The following is a 27,389-nucleotide window of genomic DNA, read 5'->3' as shown; positions in this document are numbered from 1 at the left end:
GTGTGTACGAGTATTAGACAGAAGGACTGGTGGCGTGCGTAAACACATTCAGAGCACACTGGGACAGGTACAAAGGAGCGCGTCTTAAATCATCCAGAGCAGTTAAAGGGTTAATGGTTTACGAGTATTGTTATAGCAAATTCAACAGTACTTTTTATATTACTTTTTATCATGTGTGTCATCAGACTAATTGAACCATATAACTTTAAAAGAGCATCAGTCCGTGATTTTGTGTTTGCTATTGCTTCAGACACTACATTTGTAACTGCACAGACTGACATTAAAGAGGTGTCAATGTCAGTTAGTGCACATTCCATAGTATTCTGAAAAACAATGTTATTTTTATAGAGGCATCAGTAGTGACTCATGTCCCTTTGAAAATAGTGGTTGGATAGCATTCGTAGAATACTTTCTACTCGCACCCCTGTGTAGCATTACCAGAGGTGTTCACAACAGAACAACATTCTGCAATTGTTTTGATTGCTGAATGTTGTCATTGTTGTCCACACAATTAAACATGCACTGCATTATAGTTTGGAAGCAACATTTATCGATTATTTGTAATACAAGTGCTTCCGGGAGCTTACCAAAGGAATACACCAAACTTCATCTATTCTCAGACAACTGCTCAGCTCAGAATAAAAATCACACTCTTAGCAGATTTCTGATGTACCTAATCTATTCTGGGAGATTCAACAAAATTCAAAACAAATTTCCAGTGAGAGAACACAATTTTTACCAGTCATGGTGGAAGCTGCACTAAAGGAAGAACAAAATTTCTGAAGAATCTCAAAGTATTGGAAGACAAGGGAAAGTGACATTCCCTAGCGCCACTTTTTCACATTCAGTTTTTGATAATACAAGAAACAGTTGTATTGCAGCTTCTACAGTGATTACTGGACTGATAATCACACTTTTCATCTAGAGCTCAAATGTGATCCACAAACTGTGCCAGAAAAATAAACTTACCCATCAGGATATGTTGCAATTAAGTCTAACACAATTAAATTCCAAAGTTATCTGCCTGATGAAAACTTACCTTTTTATTATAAAACTTGGAAGTGGATTGTAATGAATGACAGTCAAGATCGCGAGTGAATGGACTGATTATTGTTGTTGTTGAATGTTGCACTAGTACTGTGAAACGTATAACTGTATGTATGTTGCATGCAATCAAGATAATGTTAATGTTAATAATAAGGAATGTGCAATTTTAGTATTTTCTGTATGTATTTGTCTCTAAAGGCAACAGTTTCCAGCTTTTGATGATTAATTACTTTACTAAAATATAAAATTTGAAATTCAATATCTTCTCTCACAATCACATTTGCACCATGTAACATAATACCAGTAAATATGCCCATGTAAAGTTATTATACAAGTTTCTTTTTTCTTTTTTTTTTCCAATTTCCTACAAATGTTTCTCAGTTGACTTACATGCTTTAAAAATATAGGATTCAGTTTTTCCTAACTGTAGTAAATAATTTCAATAAATGTTACCAGTTATAGATGTGACATAATGGCTGGAATGTAGTTACATCACTTGTGTTGTAAAAGGTAAATAATTTTATTTACTATAAAAAATTATACTTATCAGTCAACAACAACCAATTTACATAACCTTTGTTATGTATCATCAACATCATCATCATCATCATCATCATCATTTTACATTCAGGAAGCAATGTCTTCAGCACTGTCAGAAGAAAGAAAATGAAGTAGTGGTGAACAGGTGGAATGAAGAGCGAAAGTTTGTCAATGACCTCCTCCTCCTCCTCTTTTGTAACAAGCCATGGTCCTGTGTACAGCTTTCCTTGGGGTAATTTCAAAGGTATCCCAAGGAAGTTTGATACGACAGTAACTATTTACAATGTACACTATGTGATCAAAAGTATTCGGACGCCTGGCTGAAAATGACTTACAAGTTCGTGGTGCCCTCCATCGGTAATGTTGGAATTCAATATGGTGTTGGCCCACCCTTAGCCTTGATGACAGCTTCCACTCTCACAGGCATACATTCAATCAGGTGTTGGAAGGTTTCTTGGGGAATGGCAGCCCATTCTTCACAGAGTGCTGCACACAGGAGAGGTATTTATGCCAGCCAGTGAGGCCTGGTACGAAGTTGGCATTCCAAAACATCCCAAAGGTGTTCTACAGGATTCAGGTCAGGACTCAGTGCAGACCAGTCCATTACTGGGATGTTGTTGTTGTGTAACCATCACCACCATCCTCTAATTGCTCTTCAACAGTGGGAAGCAAGAAGGTGCTTAAAACATCAATGTAGGCCTCTGCTGTGATAGTGGCATGCAAAACAACAAGGGGTGCAAGCCCCCTCCATGAGAAACATGACCACACTATAGCACCACCGTCTCCGAATTTTACCGTTGGCAGTACACACGCTGGCAGATGTTCTCTGGGCATTCGCCATACCCACACCCTGCCATTGGATCGCCACACTGCGTACCGTGATTTGTCACTCCACACAATGGCTATCCACTGTTCAATCGTCCAATGTTTACACTCCTTACACCAAGTGAGACATTGTTTGGCATTTACCGGCATAATGTGTTGCTTATGAGCAGCCCTCGACCATGAAATCCAAGTTTTCTCACCTTCTGCCTAACTGTCATAGTACTTTCAGTGGATCCCAATGCAGTTACGAATTCCTGTGTGATAGTCTGGATAGATGTCTGCCTATTACACATTACGACCCTCTTCAATTGTCGGCGGTCTCTGTCAGTCAACAGACAAGGTCAGCCTGTATGCTTTTGTGCTGTACATGTCCCTTCACCTTTCCACTTCACTATCACATCGGAAACAGTGGACCTAGGGGTGTTTAGGAGTGTGACCTATGACAAATGACACCCAATCACCTGGCCACATTTGAAGTCCGTGAGTTCTGCGGAGCTCCTCATTCCTCTCTCTCTCAATGTCTAATGACAAGTGAGGTTGCTGATATGGAGTACTTGGCAGTAGGTGGTAGCAAAACGCACCTGATATGAAAAACTTAATTTTTTGGGGGGTGTGCAGATACTTTTGATCACACAGTGTATATAAATGATCTAGTAGAATGTACAAGGAGCTCTTTTAAGGCTGTTTGCATATGATGTTGTTGTCTATAAGAAGATACCACCACCAGAAGGCAGTAATCATTTGCATAGGCACCAATAAAAGATTGATGAATGGTGCAGGGACTAGCAATTCGCTCTAGACATAAATAAATTACACATATTGCACATACACAGGTAGAGAGATCAACTACTACACAACTACACTATTCATGACAAATTACTGGAAATAGTGACCACCGTAAAACGTATAGAAGTATCGACCTGGAACCACCTCAACTAGAACGAGCACATAAAAAAAATAGTAGGATAAACAGATGACAGTCTGAGATTCATAGGAAGTATATTAAACAAATTGTAATTCATTCACAAAAGAAGTTGCTCACAAGGCACTTGTTGAACCATTTCTTCAGTATTTTTCATCTATCTCGGACCATTGCCATGTTGGACTGATAAGAGAGATAGAAGATCCAATGAAGAGCGACATGTTTTGTTACAATATTGTTTAGTCACTGTGAGAGCATGAAAGAGATGCTTAACTAGGGTGTATACATGGACAAGGAAAAAAAATGTCCAGATTTTTCCCAGTTCAAAATAAACTTTCTCCCGGGTGAAAATACACTTTTTCCATGTTAAGTGAGAGTGTACCTATCCTCGGAACTGTAAAACTTATCAATCCTTTCAATGGTTATGGTTTTATACACCGGTGTAGAATTTCCCGGCACTTTAGAAAAGGAAACTCAGGGAAACAACATGCTTTGGAAAGATCTTTGATGTGCAGCAACATGTACACTGCATATTTTCGTGTTATGAAAGCATAAATTCAAATTCAACCTAACACCACATGTTACTTTCCAAAGCATTGAAATCGAGGTTGTGACGTGCTTTTGTAAGCCAGTCATAGCTCATGTCACGCGATCCCGCTGGCTGATATTCAGAGCATAGGACACGTGACGTAGTCAGCCAATAGCAACATCACTGTTAAGTTGCGCAAAGACACAAATGGGAAAAGTTAATGATTTAAATTAATATAAATAGTGTTGCTACAAGAAAATAGAAGGAAGGAAAAGAAAAGAAAAGCAAAGCTTCCACATATAATATTAGTCTCGAAGATTAATAAGCTGCAAGAGAAGCTAAGCTTTCACATATAACGTTGATCTTTTTTTGCGCGTCTTACACTTGAAGATACATCACACAAATATGCCAGTAAAATTTTTAACAATGGCATAAATATCTGATCTTCTAGGCTCGAAATTCTTCTAAATGATCGTCCTCAAAGAGTTAATTTTTAAATGCGAGTCAACCACTCAGATTTAAGAAATTCATCCTACATTGTTGCACATGTTCACCTTGTGTAAAAGGAAATTTACTTTGAAAGTAATGCTTTTCAAACAACCATTCACAATATTTTTCCGTGACCTGTTGGAAGTAGGTTCGTTTCAGCAGTAGCCAGAGAGTGCCAGGTAACAGACGTCACTGTGCTCACACAGCTACGATGATGCAGGAAGCCCATATGTTCGTACGTGTAATACATTAAAAGCTCTTAAACTGTGTCATAAAAGAAACAAGACATTAAAGGATACTCCAAGAGCAGAATTTCGTGAATCACACTAAAACGCATAATTCGGCTTGAGGCAATACTAGATAGTGGCACTCAGCCTGCCACGAAACAGGGTTGCCTAATATTGTAGTAATTGTAACACACCAAATAAACAAGACTGTTTTGGCACAAATGGTCATTTTTATAACACAACAGAACATAAGTCGAGAAGTAGCAATATCAAATGCCTATTAGGCCTACTACAAGGAAAAAGCTTCATGTTACAAAATAGTTTCACACTTTGTTCATACTCTCCAGTTGCTGAAACACGAGACCGAAAAGTACCGTATTTACTCGAATCTAAGCCGCACTTTTTTTCCGGTTTTTGTAATCCAAAAAACCGCCTGCGGCTTAGAATCGAGTGCAAAGTAAGCGGAAGTTCTGAAAAATGTTGGTAGGTGTCGCCACAACTAACTTCTGCCGTCAAATATATGTCGCGCTAAACAGGTATGCTTTGCAGGCACAAAGATAAATACTGGCGCCAAAACCTTTGCGTCAGTAACTAAATTAAAAGGTAGAAGAATGTAAACATTATGCAATGTATTCTTTCGTGTTTGCTGCTATTTCATTTAAATCCTGTCTGCCTAATAAACTACGAAACTAGAACAGCAAACGCAGAAGAATATACATATCATGTCATGTTTATATTCGTATTATTCTTATGCTGAATAGTGATACAGTCAGAAACTAAGCACGGCAACTGAATAGATTTTTAAATCTAAGAGACCCTAATTTCTGTGCAGAATGTAATGTACTAAAGAAGTCGTCTGCAAAGATTTTCAAACAGAGAAAAATTTTCGCTAAACTCTCGTTCAGAACATCTTCTATCACAGGCAGTCTGTTATTTGGTTCTTGTTAATCATTATCAAAGAAAGCAGCAGTTTAAGTAACAACAAATAGCAGACTCTCGCCATTGTTTCGCTTATGAGACAATTCCTCTCTCTCTCTCTCTCTCTTTTTTTTTTTTTTTTTTTTTTTTTAAAATTGTAGGCCGCGGTAGCGCGCACAAAAGCAAGCCTTGCCGCGAGCGGCGACAGGTCGTAAACACGCATGATCAGAATGTAACAAACAATGCATGACACAGTACAATAATGCATTTTCAGCTTAGAGTGAGAAACACCTATAACAGATCAAAGCAAAATAAGCAATCGATTCAAACCAGACAAAGCACGCGAAAAAGGAAGGGTACCCGTATAAATACGGACGGAGCGCCTGACATAGCAATGGCTACCTGGCAAAGCTTAACTGTTAAGCTTACGACTCGAACCAAACTACTGTAGCTGTATCTTCATCCATTCGACCTCAATTGTGTTTCACGTTACAATGGACCAACTGTTTTTCCATTTGGAGGGGCGGTCTAAAACTTTTCTCTCACCTTGAATTTTGAGTCTCAAATTTCGGGAGCGGCTTAGATTCGGGAAAAATTGTTTTCCTTGATTTTGAGTCTCATTTTTTGGGTGCGGCTTAGATTCGAGTAAATACGGTAGTAGTACGAAATTTTTATATAAATTTGGAATCCTCATATTCTTCCATAATTTGTGTGATGTCCTAGCTTCTTCTCCTTGCCGTCACTAATTTTGCAACTATTCCTGCCAGTGTCAAAACTTAATCTCTGGTTAGCTTCACTAACCCTACCACAATCACCAGTTTCGTTATCCCACGTTTATTCTCTGGTTAGATGTTATTACGCATTCATACAACGCATTCATACAACGCGTTTTCTGTGCTACGCCCAGAATATAACTTAAGCAGCTGCCAGCCAGGGACTGTACAACTGCTCCTTACTAGTGTTGCGGTCTGCCAAAAAATTTTGGGTCAAAATTTAATTTTCTTGGATACACCGAGAAGATAATATGCAATCCACTGTTAGTCGTTCATTTCAATTCTGGTGGTCTGAACCTACAGTTTCGGTAGCAATTGTAACAACGCTGATCATTCGAAAACCCAGTCGACCACATAAACAGCGATTGGCATTCACCTGTTCGGCTTTATTCCACTCAACTCTTGTAGCCCCGTCCTCTTTTGTCTGCAGGAAAGTTTATTTCTAGGTGCGATGGGGATTCCCCTGGCAGAGATATCAAGTACGCTACACACGTTTTCAAAAATCAACTTCTTATTCATTCAGAAACAAACTTAGAATGCGTTCAAAAATGTTCAAAAACCAATAGCGATGCGTTTTGAAATCATCCGAATAATTTATAGATCAACGTGCGCTGGATGCTAGGCACTTTGTGAAACAAGGTTTTTTTCCTCAAGAATATGAATTTGGGACTTCCTAAACAATCTCCAGAGTAATCAGTCATGTAACAAGATTAAACTGTGCCAGGAAGAGGACATTAAATTTGTGCTTCTACCACCTAATTCTACTCATTTGTGTCAGCCACTTGATGTGGCCTTTTTTAGACCTTTAAAACTTGGGGAAATGTGCTATATGATTGGAAAGGAAGAATAGAGGAGTGGTGCCAAAATCCAAATTTTCTAGGTTGTTGAAAAAAACCTTTGAAAATATAGCTATCACGTCCATATCAAATGTAATATCTGGGTTAAGAAAAGCAGGAATTTTTCCTTTCTGTCCCAATAACGTCATTTCACAGATTCCAGAAGCAACCGATAATAATGCACATGGCACCAGCTCATCAAACGTTTCTTGCGCAACAGTCTTCAAAATGAAACTGAAACAGGTTCGCTCTAATGAAACAAAAGGAAATCTGCACCAAGGAAAGCTGCACCAAGCAAAGTGTTTGGCATTAACTCCAGGAAAAGTAATTTACTGTCAGTGACTTAAATGAAAATGATAGTGAAGGGGCTGCAAGTAGGGAGTCCCTATCCAGAACATCTAACAGCGATCCAGAACAGCACGAGTCAAATGAAAATGAAGAAATGGACAAGGAAAAGGATAAAGATTGGCATGAATTTAAAGAAAATGATTTCACCATAGTAAAATTTCCTATGAAAAAAAGGTTCAGGTTTTTTATTGGTAAAATTTAAAGCATCTCTAATGACACCTAAAAAATGACATTTCTGAGAAACAAAGTTATTGATGATAATGTTTATTTTGTCTTTCCAGAAATTGATGATGCAACTGAGGTAGAAAGAGCCCACATTATTAAAAAAAGCTTTTGCAGAACATAGAAGGCAAGGTAAATTTATTTTTAAAGGCACAGATGATCATGACACTGAGTAAGTACTTTTCACATTGTTTGCGACATACAATAACTAAAAATTAATATTTGTTTGTCAAATTTCATGAATGCAAGTGTTTTTATAGCAAAAATCTTAAGTTTAATGTGCTTGTAAAAATATGTTTGGTATAGAAATTGTAAAATTTTGTTGCAAATACAGCAATATGTTATTTAAAAATCAAAATAGTGATCAGATTCACTCCACTGGAAGTCTTCTTCCGTTCCTCCATACAAAATACAATGATGATTGGATTCGCCTCAACTGAGGAGGTGAAACAGATGAACAATTAACTTAAACTAATAACTGCAATTATAAATTAAACGTAATGTAATACATGAATATATCATTATCAAGGTTGTGAAATTAACATACTGAATTTTTATTCAGATATCACTACAGTAAATGGGCGCACTTAAAAAAAATAAACTGCCGTTTATGATCAGATTCACCTCATTTTATGGTATATTAGAAAAACAGTGCATCGTTTTTTTAGATCTCAACTTGAAGTCCAACTTGTGAAATTCCATGTCTGTTGAACAAGTTTCCTTGAAAAAGAATGTGGATGGATCAATCTTTTAGTACCAAATCCACTGCATATTTAGCCATGACACTGGGTGATTTTCAGTGCCAGTCCTCTTGATGACTGACTACACCAAGTTTTCCACAGACAAGAAATCACTGTCATTACAGTGGTTTGAAAGGTATTTTTTCCTACTGTCTTGACAATAATCTTCTACCAATCATTAGGCCAAAATATCTGTTGTACCTTGCTGCAATTTTCTACTGAGCCAAAATCACCATCATTGGGGAGATAGGAAGGAATAGCCACTAGTCATGAATTTTTAGTGCACGATTTCAATTTATTTATTTTTTTACTTTAAACTAGTTTCACTAATGTCATGGTTATTTTACATTTCCTGTTCTTTCCCGTACAAACATTGCTATAGATGACAACGTGTTTTGTGGAGGGTGCTCTTTTTTTTTTTTTCGATGTGTGTGACTCAACAGGCACCAATTTCTTGGGAACTTCGAGATCCAGTCACTTCATCCCCACAGTACAATGATCCTAATTTTGATGAAAGCTCATGGCACTCCCGAATGGGAAGCATATAAATTACTTTTTAGTAAGCTACTTGACATGTCAGTCTATGAGAGGATACATATTTTTCTAAATCAAAACAAACGGCATAACAGGAACTCTCAGAAACCAACGTTACAGTGTCTACGTTCATGGACACACTACCATTTTCAGCCTTATGGAGATGCAATTCATAGCCTTGTTGAAGCTGTACCTTTTGTTGTTCATCTCTCGAACAGACGAGTTTGTTAGCAAAGTTATCACACTGTACACTGGTGTTGTTCTACGGTAAATGTTTTCTTCACTTGACATTTTCCTTTAACTTTCACAATGTTATTTGTACAAATTCTTGAGCAGTCAAATATTCAAGTTTTCTGATAAATATCTTTTGTTTGGATTGTGGCATATATAGTACAGTGAGACGGATAAGAGTGAAATAATGCTATGTGGTCACATACTATTACCAGTTTTTCTTCAGGAGTTTTGTTACCAGGAGTTTCCTAGCCTCAGCTGTCTTCACATGGAGGCTCTGTAAGTTTTACCTTTTTTATGAATTCTTCCATTAGAGATTTTGAATGTTTCCAAAAAGTATTTCTTATGCATTGTTTCATTTCTTCCATTAATGGCTACACAAAAAAGTTAGTTGCCGTTGTGATATTTTCCGTTTATCAGGCCACATAATAATGCAAAGTCAAGTTTATCTACAGCTGTTATGTCTCAGATATTGCACTTCATATTGGTAAGTGCATCCAAACACAAGAACTATTAATTTTGATGTCAAAACACTGACAAGCACTGGGCTACCTCAATGTCATGGAAAATATTCATCACTGGATATTTTATTGTCCCAATTAATCAGCTCCTCAATGCTGTCTTTATTACTTTAACTCATGGTGAATAACACAGAACACAATTCAAACAACTGCAGAAGTAAAATCCTATTACAGGAACAGTCAGACATCCACAACTACCTGCATCAACTAAGAACAACAGCAGGCACAGTGGAGTAGCTTGCAACTACACCACTTCAGCAGTCAACAGATAGATGTCTCTGAATACAGTAGAAATTTGTGCTGCTGCATATTAAGCTGCTATGCAAGTTACAAATAACGTAATTTGCTCTGATGACAGAATGCCACTTCCTGAACAAGATCCTGACCTTATCTAAAAAATAAGGGAAAGTGGAGTTACACACCTTATACTTTAAGTGGTTCAACTGTGACAGCTAACTACCAACCAGTAACAGACAGGAATGATGAAAGAATAGCAATAAAATGGAATAAGTGGAAGAACATTGAAAACCATTTTACAACAAATGAGAAAACAGCAAAAAATCTGAACATAAAAAATTCTGGGAGCAGCAGTAAAATGACACAAAATCTGGTCACTGAAGAAAGAAAACGAGTTCTGCACTGAATACAAAAAATTGAACAGACAAGGCATTGACAAATCCCCGAGGAAGCATGAGAAGTACCAACCATAAAAGTAACAGGAAGGTGACAAAAACTGGAAAAGTATTGGATGTGTTGCAGCAAAATTGTATAAGAAGATTAAGGCAACCAAGACACCAAGGCAGCCACAAATCTGGGATGTTAAGGATTTGGACAATGATCAAGAGCCTGAACAAAGTTAATCATTCTCATATCTGTGTATTTCACAAAACAGTAATCTACTTAACAAATATTCATAAAATATTAAGAGGAAATGTAGCAGCACCCAATGAGAGGAAAAGAAATTAGGGTTTAACATACAAACAATATTTTATTTTTGTAGCAGTTGCAGTGTATGTGATTTTTGTAAATGACATGTTCACTTTTGACCGCACTATCTATTTAACTGGTAAAAACACAAATAGTAAATAAAAAAACAAGAAGTCATTCAGAATTAAAGATAGGATTCAAATTTGATTTTTTTATATTCTTGAAACTGAGAGTCCCTGCACATTATTGTTAAATTTAATATTTTTTCTTTCAGCATGTGACTTATTTGTTTGGGAAGTATTGAAGCATTGCCTGACTCACTCATTACCAAGTGGGTGACTGACTGACTGGCTGGATAAAAAAGTATGAAAAACTTTACTTATAATAAATTAAATGACATTATCTCAGATTAAATTACAAACCTGCATAGCGTGATGATGATGTTGATGGAGCTGGACTGCTAACTGTTGGCTGCGTTGGGCTGTGTAGTGGTGCATATGGATGATTCCCTGTTGGGGTTGAGGCACTAGATGCAGTCGGACTTTGGAAGAGATTCAATCCCAAAAGATCACTACTTGGTTTCCTGAGAATATTTGCACATAATTATATAAAATGATTCAATTATATAAATTAGTGTTCACAGATTTGCTTCCTCACAACACTGGTTCAGACATGTAAAGCAGAATAAAACCAATCATGGGAATCCATGAGTGTACTCCATATGCAGGAAAGAAAAAGAGGAAGGGGTCAAAATGCCCACACAATCTATTTTTCAGTTTTTTGTATCCACCCCATAGTCACACCTGAGACTTCACCAACACATGTGACTAACATTCGTAACACCTGACTATCTCTGCTATGTGCAATAGGTTTGTTGGCTACTTTGATTTATTAGGAGTGTTTACTTCTGCTATAGTGAACAATTTCAACTTGGTTGACTTCTTTGTAGTCATATTATACTCATGGCAAACAAAAGCGATCGTGTGAGACCCAACTCGCTTTATTTGTTCATGAGACCCAGAAAATATTAGATACAGGCTCCCAGGTAGATGCTATTTTTCTTGACTTCCGGAAGGCGTTCGATACAGTTCCGCACTGTCGCCTGATAAACAAAGTAAGAGCCTACGGAATATCAGACCAGCTGTGTGACTGGATTGAAGAGTTTTTAGCAAACAGAACACAGCATGTTGTTATCAATGGAGAGACGTCTACAGACGTTAAAGTAACCTCTGGCGTGCCACAGGGGAGTGTTATGGGACCATTGCTTTTCACAATATATATAAATGACCCAGTAGATAGTGTCGGAAGTTCCATGCGGCTTTTCGCGGATGATGCTGTAGTATACAGAGAAGTTGCAGCGTTAGAAAATTGTAGCGAAATGCAGGAAGATCTGCAGCGGATAGGCACTTGGTGCAGGGAGTGGCAACTGACCCTTAACATAGACAAATGTAATGTATTGCGAATGCATAGAAAGAAGGATCCTTTATTGTATGATTATATGATAGCGGAACAAACACTGGTAGCAGTTACTTCTGTAAAATATCTGGGAGTATGCGTGCGGAATGATTTGAAGTGGAATGATCATATAAAATTAATTGTTGGTAAGGCGGGTACCAGGTTGAGATTCATTGGGAGAGTCCTTAGAAAATGTAGTCCATCAACAAAGGAGGTGGCTTACAAAACACTCGTTCGACCTATACTTGAGTATTGCTCATCAGTGTGGGATCCGTACCAGATCGGTCTGACGGAGGAGATAGAGAAGATCCAAAGAAGAGCGGCGCGTTTCGTCACAGGGTTATTTGGTAACCGTGATAGCGTTACGGAGATGTTTAGCAAACTCAAGTGGCAGACTCTGCAAGAGAGGCGCTCTGCATCGCGGTGTAGCTTGCTCGCCAGGTTTCGAGAGGGTGCGTTTCTGGATGAGGTATCGAATATATTGCTTCCCCCTACTTATACCTCCCGAGGAGATCACGAATGTAAAATTAGAGAGATTAGAGCGCGCACGGAGGCTTTCAGACAGGCGTTCTTCCCGCGAACCATACGCGACTGGAACAGGAAAGGGAGGTAATGACAGTGGCACGTGAAGTGCCCTCCGCCACACACCGTTGGGTGGCTTGCGGAGTATAAATGTAGATGTAGATGTAGAAAAGGCGAAAGAAGCAAAAACAAAATAGTGTACTTTTACTTTTCCTGGAAAGGATTTTTAAATTTAAACTACAGTCAAGTAAATATGGAAATAACTGCTTACCAAGTGACAAAATATAAATGGATGAATTAACAATTACCAGTATTTCACTAATTACAGTCAGTCTGTGTTGCGCCTCGCCTGACCAAAGGGCCTGGGTGACTTATTTGATCCTCAAAAAGCCCCATATCGTCATCTTTTTTATTTTTTATTTTTTTAGGTGAAATAATCCATATATCCAAAAGCTTGTATGCTATTGTTATTGTGTCCATTATAATTATACGGGCTGTTATGCCGTGGTCGGTTGATGAATTTTGTCTCAATTCCCAACGTCTCGTCTCCGACTGCGGGAGACATCTTCAAGGGGGTCCGTAGGTCAGTAGCAAGCCAGTGGGTGTGTTGGACCTTCCATCGACCTACGGACCCCCTTGAAGATGTCTCCCGCAGTCGGAGACGAAACATTGGGAATTGAGACAAAATTGATCAACCGACCACGGCATAACAGCCTGGATAATTATAATGGACATGATTTTTCAGGCCGTGGAAGTCTACATTTTAGTATTGTTATTGTGTATATTGGTCCAGTATTATTATTATTATTATTATTATTATTATTATTGTGTATATTGGGCCATTATTATTATTATTTATTATTATTATTAACATCAGCACTCTTTTTTTTTTAAGGACTGGTGATACAAGATTATGCTTTTCATGCTGAAGATGGTCTTTCAAAGTATACCTTATGGCTTGCATATAAAACTTATTATTTGCTATTTAATCTGAATTTTAAATTGAAGAACGGACAATGAGTGAAACTACAGTTGGATCCTTTCATGCGGTGCAACGAGAGGACTCAGGTTTTAGACCTTCTATTTATCATCTTATCCCCCTGTAAGTCATCATCTTATCCTCCTGTAAGTCATCATATGGGCAGGTTATTTGAATACTAAGAGTTATGTAGCTAGATAATGGAATCAGGAGAAAAAAATGGTGTTTGTGTGTACCTCTGAAAGCCCCTGGATGTTTCCCCAAACACATGCAGAAATGAACTCCTGTTTTATTACACACTCAACTTGTACACTATTTTTTTACTTTTTTCATGAGAATTTTGTTGGTTCAATGCGACAGAAGTGAACAGGCACTGTGTGTGCTCATCTCAAAAGTAGAAACAAAGAAAGCTGCCACAATGTTTTCACATCTTATAGCAAATGCATCAGCCAATACCGATACAAGTACCTGCATAGTTAGCTGCAACAGGCAGAAGTCATGCTTTGTTAGTGCTCCATATTTTAACAATTCTGACTGAGATAAACTCATGCTGCAGTGTTCTTCATCAGCACTCCAGTGTAGAAGTGTGCATAGAAATATGCTGCATGAAAAATCCGTGTGATGCGTACATTATTTACATATAAAAAATTACTTCAGAAATTTTCCTTTGTTTGAAACTGCATGTACAAGATTCATGTGTCAATTTAAGTTCTACATTTGCACATTTTACTGTTTGCATTGCTTTTGCATAATCTTTCACCGATTGTATAGATACCTATTTGTATTGTGATATATTGTTAACTTTTGAACATTTGCAAATGCCACGATAAACTCATACCGTTGTCATCAATTATAGGCTTAAGGCAAGCCTATCCTTGTTCAAAACAACTGTTCTCTAATTTCATTGTACAATTACATGAGAAATTGGTTACCTGAGAATTTCTGGATGCTTACAATACTATATTTTCATAAGTTACCAGTACAAGTGTTTTGGTTACGTAACTTATTTTTAAACGAATCAGCATTTGTAGTTCACAAGTCTGCCAGAGAATATATCACCCCTGAATTTCATTGTATATCAATGCAAAAAAATGTGTATTTTTGTGAATTTTCAGAACCCACCATTGTCCTTTGCGTAACCTATGAGCAATCTGTAGTAATTTGGTATTTGTGGTTTAATCACTGTAGCAGATATTGTGTTACATCTAGTTTCCCATTGAAGTGTAGCAGCCCTATATATTGTCAGCACTTATCACAAATTAACTGTTTTCGAGTTTGCTAACAACTCTAATAAACCTCAAAACATTTTATGAAACTAGTAATTTTTATCACAGGTTTTTGTGTTCACTTAACAGAAATCTTGTGTGTATTTTCTCCAATTCTTATAGGAAATTAGCAACTTTTTAGCTCAACAGCCAACAAAATAGACAGCGGGTTTAAATTAAAGTTATTTGTTCACTGCCTTGTAGTACATTGGACCACCAAAAATACAGCCCCATGTAAATGCTGTTCTCGAACACGGGATGAGTTGGCTGATGTTCATAAGCATCTCAAAATCACCCTGATTGCTGCTCATTAATTGGCAGCTGCTGCGAATTGGTGTGTTGGAAGAGCTGCCAAGAGTCGTGTACCTGTGTTACCGGTACCAGAGGTACCTCAAGTACTATTCTCTCCTGTGGATTCTGTCTCCCATGCAGAAAGTACAGGATCCATTATTACACGTCCACTTGACTGCAAGCGATGTGTCAACGGTAGATCTAGGTGGACGGGGACCACAAAGGGCTCAGGGTGTTATACCAATCCCCTAACCGACAAATTCGAGACACTATCTTTCACTGGAACTGAAACTGAGCCAGTGGGACTCACTTCACCTGTTTTGTCTGGTGTCAAGAGGAGGCAGTTACAAAATGGTAGGGTTCATTAGTTGTCAGCAGCTCAAATGTACAGCAAATGATGGTACCCCTTAAGAAATGGCAGCAAGGGACATGAAAGGACACCACATACAGTCAGTGTATATGCCTGGGGGGGATTCAAAATGTTGAAGAGGCTATCCCTGCAGTCACTGAGGGAACAGGGTGTAGCTAACTGCAGATTGTGGTGAACATTGGAACAAATGATGCCTGTTGTCTGGGCTCTGAGGTCATACTTGGATCATTCTAGCGACTGACAGAGAAGGTTGAGAAGACCAGCCTTGTGCATAGTGTTTCAACAAAGCTCACAATTTGCAGTCTTCTCCCCAGAACTTATCGTGGCCCTTTTGTTCTGTGTCGAGTGAAAGGACTGAACCAGTGACTTCGAAGGTTCTGTGAAAAGCTAGGCGCTACGATTTCCTGGACTTGCACCATAGGGTCGAGAATTGTAGGGTCCCCCTAAAGGGTTACAAGTGTGCTACACATAAGAGCAACTCAGGTAGCTGACTGTGTGTGCCGCATACAAGGGTTTTTTTTTTTGACTCTCCATCCAATCCAGATAATGATAGCTGTAAGAAACCTGGAAGTATCATTGTAAGGTTGAAAGAAATGCCTCTCACAGTAGAGAATATTAAAATCCTAATGGTAAACTGCCAAAGCATTTGCAACAAAGTGCCAGAGTTTGAATTGCTCATGAAAAGCAGTGAGGCTCACCCATCATCTGCTGCTACGGATGGAGGCTATGGAAGGAGTTGCCACATGACCAAGGAGGAAAAATTAGCTAATCGCCAATAATGAAATAAAGCGTTTATTTCAATTTTTTAAAAATGGCCTATGCAGGAAAATGACTTCTTTTAAATATCATGAAAATGCAACACCAAATAAAGTTGTATGGTGGTTAACATTACATGGTAACACATGCAGCAGACTGTAGCAGCCTGGTAGACACTCCACCACATACTGTAGGGAACAAAAGCAACAATAAATGATGAGAACAAATGTGTGTGTGTGTGTGTGTGTGTGTGTGTGTGTGTGTGTGTGTGTGTGTGTGTGTTTTACAAAACATTACCAAGTAAAATTTTTATTGAAATGCTCGTCTGAAACATTCTGCGAGTCAGCTTCTGCCTATCTGTCAAAACGTAAAATGTGCTCCGTTATATTATTGCATACAAAATTTGTAGAACATCTTGGGTGTTGTTAGAGTGTGCCCTACAGGAACAGATGGTTGGGACTTAACCCCAACTCTAGGATCAGAAGGAGAAATGTCACAGCCAGAACACTAATTTCACCAACTGCAGCATGTTGTCCTCACCCATGTTGTCCTGATCTTCAGCCAATGCTCCAACTTTCAGAACACAACCCTGTGGTCTCAACATTAAGATAGTAGCTTGCACAGATGTAGCACACTGTTCAGCTAATACTTCTACAGTTTTCTTTGGCTTCAGGATCAGCTTGCTCATTTCTCTGTTCCCATATGCCCATAACCAAGTCAAACGCATCTGTCCCTACTGTCATAGCAGGAAAATGGTGCTCTGGATATTCAGCTCCATTTTCTCAGCATCACTTATTTATTAGAGACCCTGAAGAGGGCTAGGGCAACTGGAGCAGATGAGTAACTTCATCCTTTGCTGACATTTCATCTGCTCTTTACATCTTCTGGATCACATGCTACTCAGCAGGTAAGTTGTGAAAGTTATCAGCAGATAAAACCCGGTACCACAATCGGAGCATAATACTGAAGAGCCACACAAATCTCACTGTCTTCTCCTCCCTGTACATACTATGTTAAAACTGTAGGGCTCATCTAAAATGTTTCACAACTATGATTTGTAAATATCATTTGAAATTCCTTTTTTCTAATATGCATCAGATTTCCAGTAAAACAATTATGTACTTCAAAGGATGTGAAACTGCAACCATCTGTGAAATATTGGTCTTTGCACGCACTCTGAAGTGTCTTTCTTACATGCAGGTCTGAAAGAACAGACACTGTTGATAATCCACAGCTGTACAACACGTTTTAAAATTAATTTTCTGGCCGAATTAATTTTGAAATCCAAAGTGTCTCTTGACTTGTGGATGACTATTGCAAAAATCATTCCTTGATTGGGTGAGTAATTGTATGATATGTATCATACCTGGGGTACAGAATACATTTTTTATGATCCTAAGATTGTGACATGATAGCAGTTGACCATCTGCTCTCAAGTTTTCCCATGTGTTTCATGAGGGGTAACATTACATTACCTATTTGGACTGGTAAGATTCTTCTGAGGCTTAAGAAGGGGAATTAATGTGACTAACTCTGATGAGCCAAAAAGTTCTCACTTCTCCATATTAAGACAAAGTTCAAGACGGATTTTGAAAGTACTTCTGTTGACGTGCAACAACATGCAATAATGGATTTTGTTGTGACCTAGTGTCATGTAATATGCTATAGATAATCTTGAAACCCACTCCCACAGAGATAAGGGCTCATTGAAAACATCTTTGGTGGACTCAAAGTTCCAACTAGACCTTTCAGCCACTGCTAAATAGCAGTGGAAAGGCAGGTCCTCACTGATAATGATGATGGTGAAAATACGAGTGAAATGCCCTGTCTTGGACTCAGAAATCACTTCCTTGCTGGTCGACACACACTCATTCTTCATTACAGCACTTTGGATTTTGGAATTAATTCCCAGTCAGTGAATTAATTTTAAAGCATTTCCTATAGCTGTGGAATGTCAACAGTGTCTCTCCTTCTAGGCATGTACGTAAGACACTTCGAAATTTGTACAAAGATGAATCTTTCACAGATGGGTGCACTTTTGTGTCCTTAGAAGAACATAATTGTTTTACCACAAATTTGATAAGATTTTACCAAAGCTGAAAAAAATCCTCATTGCGCATTGAGTTAGTGGAATGGTCAGCTTTTGATCTTGATTTCCCGGGAGTGCAGATCACAACAGTAACCCACACGCCAACGGTACTACATTGTAATAAACAGAAATTTTTTTACAAAATATATTATCATACCACCAACTGTAAGCACTCTGGAATACCTTGACAATTTGCTTTGACCACAATGTTGTTAATAATGAATGCCATATTGCACTGATGCGATTCACCATCATTAAAATGCTCCTACTTTAGGGCAGGTTTTAGTTTCAGGGAAGAGCTCGAAGTCTACCGTGGCTAAATAACCTTAATTTGGAGGTTTGAGGACTTTTGTATCACTTAGTGTTAATATGGGAAACTTTGGTCAACATAGTTACAAATTCAAATTATGGTATCACTTGTATCTCATAAAAATTCGATCTAGCAACTTATTAAACAAAATGTGTAGCGGAATACTCATGACCCCAGACACTGATTTCTAGAGCAGTTTATGCGTAAGGAACACAAATAGGTATCATTCTGCTGGGGACTTGGGACTTTAGAATCATGGTAATGAGTTGGAAGTCGCAGGAGCCAACCACGCTAGTGAGGAATCTGCTGTGACTGGATACACCATCCTCTTGTCTTTGTTCAGGTCGTACGTATGACCAGTTTAGCATTCTTTCAAAAACGTTCTGCTTTTTAATAGATTCTGCAAAGCCAATTATTACAGCTACATGCAGTGAAGACATATCTGCCACACTAGTTAGTGTACTGGTACAAGGAATATGTCAAATGTGGTACACTCAACGCCTTGAAACTACTCATCAAACCACTTTCATTAGTTGTCTTGTAACACAAGGCAAATAGATATGGAGCATAATCAGTGTTACAGGGTGAATTCTCAAAATATGTGAAGTTTAATCCAGCAATGGTGTCAACCAATGGTGACAGCAAATACGAGTAGCAACAGACAGTGTGTAACCACTGAATGAAGCTGTAGTAACTCATTAGGCTACCTCTTTTGGGTAAAATATGTGTTTTCAGTAGACATGGAAGCAGAAAAATGTTGTATGGTAGTTAGTGGCATGTCCAATATATGCTGCAGGTCTGTCTCTTAATCCCATACAGGATGCAGGAACTGCCGGTGGTTTTCTACAAGGTCTTGTATAGGCTGTGTTGGTGAGAGGTTGAGAAATTTAGTACCCCATACTTATGTGGAAATGTTTCACAATCATTCCAGTCATATCCTTGCTTCCTGCAGTTGCACACTGTCCTGTTGCAAAATGTTGTCTGGAATCAGATTGACGAGAGGCTAGATGTGTGGTTCAGGATATCTCACACAGGGCACTTGCACTTTCATAATCCCATTACTACTGTAACTGGCAACAATGTTGCACACACAAAGGTTACCCAGCTCAGCAAAACAGTGTTTGGGGAACATTTCTTCCCACAGCAAATGTTGGAGTCAGGCACCACTAAATGTCCATAGGAAATATGATCATTATCAATGGCCACAAAATACTTGGATTCATCACTGACGATCATTCCAATCGTACAGTCCAATGAACCACTTCATAAGAAAACTGTAAAAGATGGTTCCGCATCAATGCAAGTAACTAATATCCTTTTGGTAAGTCTCTGGTAATGATCCAGGTAAACAAATGAGATGTGCAGAGGTAGTGCCACACACGCCCAGTTAGAAGACAGTGCAGCATTTGAAACTGCATGAACCATTTGGCACATCTGACAACACGCGCTACATGATGTCCGATAGGAGTGATCAGGTCACGGATACTGCCTGTGCGTGCCCTCAAATATCTACTGGACTAAGCACCATGAAACAGTTTCATCTAAAGAGCCTTCATTGGAGGCAACCTGATGTGATCAGCATGTCTTGCAATGTAAAATAACTGACTCCTCAATCTCTGTCATCCAGAAAATATTTATTCATCAGTCATTACTTGTTGCATGATCCAAATGCTTATTACATATGGGAAACGAGACACCATTACACACCAGTTGCCATTATGAGCCCTCTTCACAGCCATGTGATGTGGCACAGTAACAGCCTATCACAGCAAGACTGTGCAAACTCCGTATTAACTACCTAGATATGAACCTACCTCCCATGATGAAACTGTCTGCAAAGTTTAAATGGGAAAATCTAAACCTATTCCTTGATGTGTAATTTATTTTTTCAAAAAAATGCAAATCCTCTGCAATTTTGAATGATGACATTATACTTGTGTATTACAACAGTAACCTAATACTATCAGAAAATATTCTCTTGCAGGGAAATATTTAGGATGACTAGTTACATTAAGAAGTACGAGCTAGATTACGACAAAAAATTGCTCACAGAGCAGATTTCCAAAAAAGATCTGTTACATTAGCAGGAAACTTAGAAAAAAACTTATGTAATACAAAATGATGTTTAATGTTTGTAAGATGAATCAATGTTTCTAGTATTTGTGCTCTTTAATGGACTGAATGAGAAAGAAAAAGTATACACACACGTTTTAGCGATGCAATCATATAACTTTCTTCAATTTAGAAAAATAACATCATCCCCGAAAAACTGAGTCACTTTAAAGAACTCTTCACACTGTCAAAATGAGTGCAAAACTTGTGCAGACCTTAAAAATATAAAAACGTATTGTCTTCTACCCCTCGACTTAATAAGCACTTCTAGTTTAATGAAATTATCATGCTCACAACTGGTCATGCAAATCTGTAAGCTAAAACATGCTTTAACATGGAATAATTTCATCATTACCAATGAAAGAGTAACTGCAAAGAAAGACTTTATCTATGAGATCTGATACAAACAAGGAACCAGAAAACTGCAAAACACTGCAATACGATGTAAATAACTCAATGATTTCAGGACTATTTTATCAACTATATCTTTAAAACACTGAACGGTCAATAGCCCCACCACTGTTGATTCCAAACAAGGTATTCCATGATCAAACAAATTACTTACACTTATTTCTTTTCCCATAAACTCATTTGATAAACCAAAATGTATGAAATTTACTTCAAAACCTACATCCTGTCAGCTAAATACCTAGAAGGAACTGATGTGGCACAACATAAGTCTTAAACTTAAAGCTATCTTAATCAAACTTAACATCATCAGCTCAGTCTTGTACTGATTTCAAAATTATATTATCTAATGACTAAAATTAAGTATCACTGGTTCCTTACCCTCCTAGCTGTTGAGAGACGGACTGGGAGCGTTTGATGTGAGAGTCTGGGTCAGCAGCTGAATCTCTTCTTGCCTTTAAAAAAAATACATAAAGTATGAAAATAAAGGGTTTGGACATCAATTAACCCTAAACTCATAATTACAAAGAACCAAATAAAATTAAAATGCACATTCAAAAAAGTTAATTTTGTGCAATGAAGCACTCACTGTAACTGTAGCAACTGGTGAAAGAGACAAGTTTTCCACCGTTGCACGGAGCTCATCAACACTGGCACTCATTGGAGCAGACCCGTTGCTTAATGGTTTGATTTCCACATGAATTTTGTGTTCTCTTTCATCGTCTAAAAACAATGATTACAGTATTTCTCAATAAGGTATACACAGTATTAATTTTTTGAAGAAACTTTGATAAATTAAAATTACAGAGGCAGAAGGGTAGTTCAATGAGACTGGCTGGGGGTACAAAGAAGAAGTTGCATGAAACACAACACATGATAATAGCTTAGAAAATGCAAACAATATATTGCTAGACAACCTCATCATAACATTAAGCACACATGTTACTTTATATATTTTAGAGTGCATGTTCCTATCTTCTGATCCATGAATCACTGGCTCATAAAATAAAAGTATACAAATGAGATGAAGGTAGAACATCTCCAACATTGGACAAAATGAACTACTCTAAAAATCATTCACTAAACCTCAAGACTTTGTGGTGATACTTTCATTATGGAAAGCTACAGAATACATTCAGTTAAGTTGATATATGTTACACAAGCTCTAACAATAAAATCCATACATTCATGACACACTACCAAATTCAGTGGGAAGACACACATAACCAATAGTAGAATGCCCACTCACAAGTAGTGTTCAGGATTCTGTATTACCTCTTAACATTTACATTTTGCAGCAGCTTGTTTTTTGATTTTTCATTATCATTTAGTCTGCAATGCAGCATCACAGACCTTGTTTCATCAGTGAGTCATTTGTTTCTCCTTCACAGCATATGTGCTTCAGAAACTTGGTCCTCATCATATTGCCTTTGTTAAGTTTGCTATGTTCTCGCCAGTCTTTCCTCTCTTCCTTCATCATTTCATGTCTCACTTTGTCACATAATCCTTATCTGTCATTTCCCTATTTTAGGTTTACTGTTTGTTATCAAGTTCCTCCTCTTTCACTATTCATTATTTGCCCAATTATGTACTTCTTTGTCAGGTATTCTTCTGGATTTTACACCACCTTATTTTTATTAGCTATTTATCTTTCAATAACAGTATTTCTGAATTATACAGACTGAGTTCCCTTCTTAAATACTTACAATAATTTCAGAGCTATCAAAATTACCCATTTTCTGTAGATGATATGCATCTACTCAAATACTGGTAACATCTCCCATTTTTCACCAAGAAATTTTGGTAATAAGTTTCACAAATGCCTATCTTAACTATGAGTTAAGATTATCACATTAGAAATTTGTACATTGTAATAACCTCATTTTGTTAAATTTCAATATTTCATAGTTGGCCTCTTGCTTAAAGCAATGTGTTGTTTCATAAACTCTTACTTGTTACCTCTAAGCTGTAAATGATTTTAGCACAAGTGTAAACTACTACAAAAATCCTTACATAACTATTTGTTTAAATAAAAGTACCCTCCCTTTCGGGTTTGCTATGGTTTACTACAAATGGTATTACCTCATTAGCTATATGGTTAACTGTCACACTACATACTGAGTGGTTTAGGATTTGGTTCACAGACAGTCGTGGGCTTTTTTTGCTACCAATTACTTCTTTCACGCTGGGGCTTCACCTGGGTCAGCACATGTGATGAACACGTATTATCAACAAGACCGCTGTGCTTGCTGTTGTAACAGCAAAAGCAAAATCTTGATCATAAATGTCCGGAATACATGAGAATAGGCACAGCAGATGTAGAAAAGTCAAATGAAGTGAAGTGACCCACAGCAGTTCTGCTCAGAAAGTGAAAAACTGAAACCATGAATGATACTTGGCTTGCTTAATTTTGGATGAAACTCTGATGATGAATCGGGTAGTTCTGCAGGGAAGAACTAACTTGATGACTTCAACAAAAACAATAGCTTGTTATAACCTTGTGAACCATGGGTTGCACCTGACTAAAGGTCCATGGGTTACGGCAAAGAACAACTGTGACATGAAAGTGTGAGTAACAACTATGTACACCCACTGCAAGGACAGAGAGTTCAACAGCAAACTCATGGACTGCACGAAGTTTAAGTTCAGTGTAAAGTCTCTCGATGACGACACTGATAGAGCTACAAGCACACCACTTCCACAACTACAAGACCCTCACTGGCCAATATAATGTGTCAGTGCCTGTGAAGACACAGCAGAAGTGGATGGAGATGTGAACAACAAGAGCACTATTCCAAGGGTTACTGTTGCTGTGTGATGTACAATGAAGAAACAGTACAGAAAGGTTTGTTACATACTGGGTTTGGAGGTGTGATGATAACCAGACTTGTGAGAAGAGACCACTACTACTAACCCTGGCCACAGATATGGCAGAGAACAATGGGTGGAGAAAGGACACCGACAATGTGTATGGTATAAGTTCTTGGGCTTCCATGTCATGGTGGAATCGTTTCCAGGCATACTGTAACAGTCCCACTTTGACAAAGATGAAGAATGACAATCCAGCATGTGCTTACTGTGGTGGGCAAGTTGGCACAGCTGCAATGCCTTCTTAGGTAGAGTAAGGATGATGGAAGATGTGAACAAGGAACGGCCTTTCCTCCATGCTGCGTTAGAGGAAAACCCATCCAGGACAACAGTGTGAGTGAAGCTACTGAGCTTGTGGCTGAGGCAGTGTCAGAGAACACACAACAAATATCTGTTGCACTCATGGAGACAGTGATGATCATATGTAAGTTGGCAAAGCCAGCAGTCCTACCCACAGTTTTTTAAGGTTTCCCCCATCTGTACGATGAATACGAGAGCTGTTGCTCAGGTCAAATTCTCTTGAAGTTTGGGAATTCCCAATTAGGAGCATAATCCACACACTCCCCCCCCCCCCCCCCCTTTTCCTTTGCTATCAGCGCCATCAACAAAATGGCAAGAGGTAAAAAAGGAAAAACTTAACCCTACTGTTGATATGATAAAGGTCATTTCTTACATGTCTTGTAATAGACCAACCTTCTCCTACTGAGGGAGAACGAAATGTGAAAGAAAAAGAAAACCTCTTATTATTTTATATGAATGTAAATATCATATTGCACCTAGGTACGAATTCAATGTTAAGTTTAGAGCTGTTGTCAGTGACTGCAATAGTTCACAGATGAAATGCCAGGATATACCACTTTCAACAGAACTGTGGTGTTCAATCTTAACTTGAACACCACAGAACAGCAGCCGACTAGCTTCCATACAACTCTGACTGCGAATCTATTGAAATCCAGATTCGCATGGTGATAGGGTTTCTCAAGTTAAGCAATTGATGACAAATCACAGTTTTTTATGTGTTATGATTTAACATTTTAAAAAGGTTTTTCATGTGCATAATAATAGATTCAGTGCTGATTAATCAGATTCAGAAATATTAACATATCTCTACAAATGGTGGTGTCCTTCTACAAGGTCTTATTTTTCGGTATTAAAAAGATATGTTTTTAATTCTTAAAAAGGAAACAGAAAAGATTTTTCAATCTGTTATAAAACAAAACACAAATACAGGCATTGCATACTTACACGAACTTTGTAAAACCCTTTTGTAAAATGTCTTATTCTATATGGGAGCTCAAAAACTGATTTGCCAAAAGCATTCTGCTCAATGTTGTTGTTGTTGTTGTTGTTGTTGTTGTTGTTGGTGGTGGTGGTGGTGGTGGCAGTTGCTTTTGTTCCTAGGGCACTGAACAATATGGTTGTTACAAATGTCAGATGTATGTAGTTGAAATGTATAAAACTTATGGTTTTTAGTCTGATTTTTTAGTGTGTTTCTCGGTGGTTTGCTTTTCCTTTTTTGTCTCTATGGTCGGCCAACCACTGTCACACACTGTGTGATTTTCATTTCTTTTGTCTGGTATCTGTCTAAGTCTTTCTTGTCCTGTGTCGCCTGTCGTCTTCTCCATTGTTCCTTTTTATTCTGTGTGGGTGTTTGAAATTTTGGAACAAGGGACCGATGACCGTAGCAGTCTGGTCCCTTTAATCTCCCAAACCAACCAGGTTGCTGGGTATCCCAACATGGCCACAAAGACCACAGAGCGGCCCCAACGGGCAAGAGTATGGAGGGACTCCTGGACAGCCATCACCAGACGAGAGAGAAGGAAACACTGGTCGATAGCTCGTAAACTGCTCGGGGAGTCGCTACATATAACGAAGGACTCACCTGGGCAGGAGCGGATATATTCTAGGGCACGAAAGATGGCAACCAGCTCAGCAGTGAAAACGCTGCAGCCAGCCGGCAATGAATGTTGTTTGTAGTGGTCCCCTAGTCAGAGCATAACCGACACCACCAGCAACCATTGAACCATCAGTGTATACAACGCCAGAGCCCTGATACATGGCAAGGATGGAAAAAAAAGCGGCTGCGAAAGGCCTCCAGAGGGACTGAGTCCTTCGGGCCCTGTGCCAATTCGAGCCGAAGGCAAGGTAGAGGCACACACCACGGGGGTGTACGCATAGGGGCCCGGAGAGAAGCTCTCTGACGCGGACTGCAATCATACAATCCGACCGGGGCCGACGTTCTGGGAGATGGACGACCGACTGTGGGAACAGAAGACGATAGTTAGGATGCCCGGGCATGCTACAAAGATGCGTAGCATAAGCGGCCAGTAAACGTTGGCACCAGAACCGCAGTGGAGGGACACCTGCCTCCACAAGTATGCTGTCCACAGGGCTGGTCCGGAAAGCACCAGTGGCAAGTCTGATCCCGCTGTGAAGGATTGGGTCCAGCACCCGCAATGCAGATGGGGATGCTGAACCATAAGCCAGGCTCCCATAATCCAGACGGGACTGGATTAACGCCTGGTAGAGCTGTAAGAGGATAGATCGGTCGGCGCCCCAGCTGGTGTGACCCAAGCATCGCAGAGCATTAAGATGCTGCCAACACATCTGTTTAAGCTGCCGAATATGTGGGAGCCAAGTCAACCGGGCATCAAAAACCACACCCAAAAAACGATGTGTCTCCACAACAGCAAGAAGTTCGCTGACAAGATAAAGCCGTGGCTCAGGGTGAACTGTTCGTCGCCGGCAGAAATGCATAACACAGGTCTTGGCAGCCAAAAACTGGAAGCCATGCGCTACAGCCCAAGACTGCGTCTTGCGGATAGCACCCTGCAGCTGACGTTCAGCAGCTGCAATGCCAGTGGAGCTATAGTAAAGGCAGAAGTAGTCAGCATATAAGGAAGCAGAGACAGATGTTCCCAAAGCCGCAGCGAGTCCATTAATTGCAATTAAAAACAGGCACACACTTAAAACAGACCCCTGCGGTACCCTGTTCTCCTGAACTTGAGAGGAACTATGGGAGGCCGCGACTTGCACGCGAAAGGTATGATGCGACAGAAAATTTCGTATGAAAATCGGCAGCAGACCCCGAAGACCCCAATCATGAAGTGTAGAGAGGATGTGATGGCGCCATGTCGTATTGTATGCCTTCTGCATGTCAAAAAAAGACAGCGATGAGGTGTTGACGGCGGGCAAAGGCCGTACGGACGGCTGACTCCAGGCTCACCGGATTGTCAGCGGCAGAGCGGCCTTTACGGAACCCACCTTGACATGGAGGCCCCAAGACTCGAGTACCCAACTCAATCGCCGGCTCACCATCTGTTCGAGCAAACTTA

The 27,389-nt window shown here is 39.0% G+C and overlaps 1 protein-coding gene across 1 annotated transcript in view; it reads right to left on the bottom strand.

Moving 5' to 3' along the window:
- LOC124722546 (F-BAR domain only protein 2-like) overlaps positions 1-27,389 on the bottom strand; it is a 313,554-nt gene that overhangs the window by 138,263 nt on the left and 147,902 nt on the right. Inside the window, exons 10-12 of the mRNA XM_047247688.1 lie at positions 21,776-21,909; positions 21,568-21,641; positions 11,052-11,212 (exon numbers count right to left, since the gene is read on the bottom strand). Coding sequence (XP_047103644.1) covers positions 11,052-11,212; positions 21,568-21,641; positions 21,776-21,909 — 369 coding nt within the window. The remainder of the gene's footprint in view (positions 1-11,051; positions 11,213-21,567; positions 21,642-21,775; positions 21,910-27,389) is intronic.

Source organism: Schistocerca piceifrons, chromosome X (assembly GCF_021461385.2).
Source record: "Schistocerca piceifrons isolate TAMUIC-IGC-003096 chromosome X, iqSchPice1.1, whole genome shotgun sequence".
Taxonomy (NCBI): Eukaryota; Metazoa; Arthropoda; class Insecta; order Orthoptera; family Acrididae; genus Schistocerca; species Schistocerca piceifrons.
The sequence above is the reverse complement of the archived record's forward strand: the minus strand, read 5'-3'. Positions and strand labels throughout refer to the sequence as shown.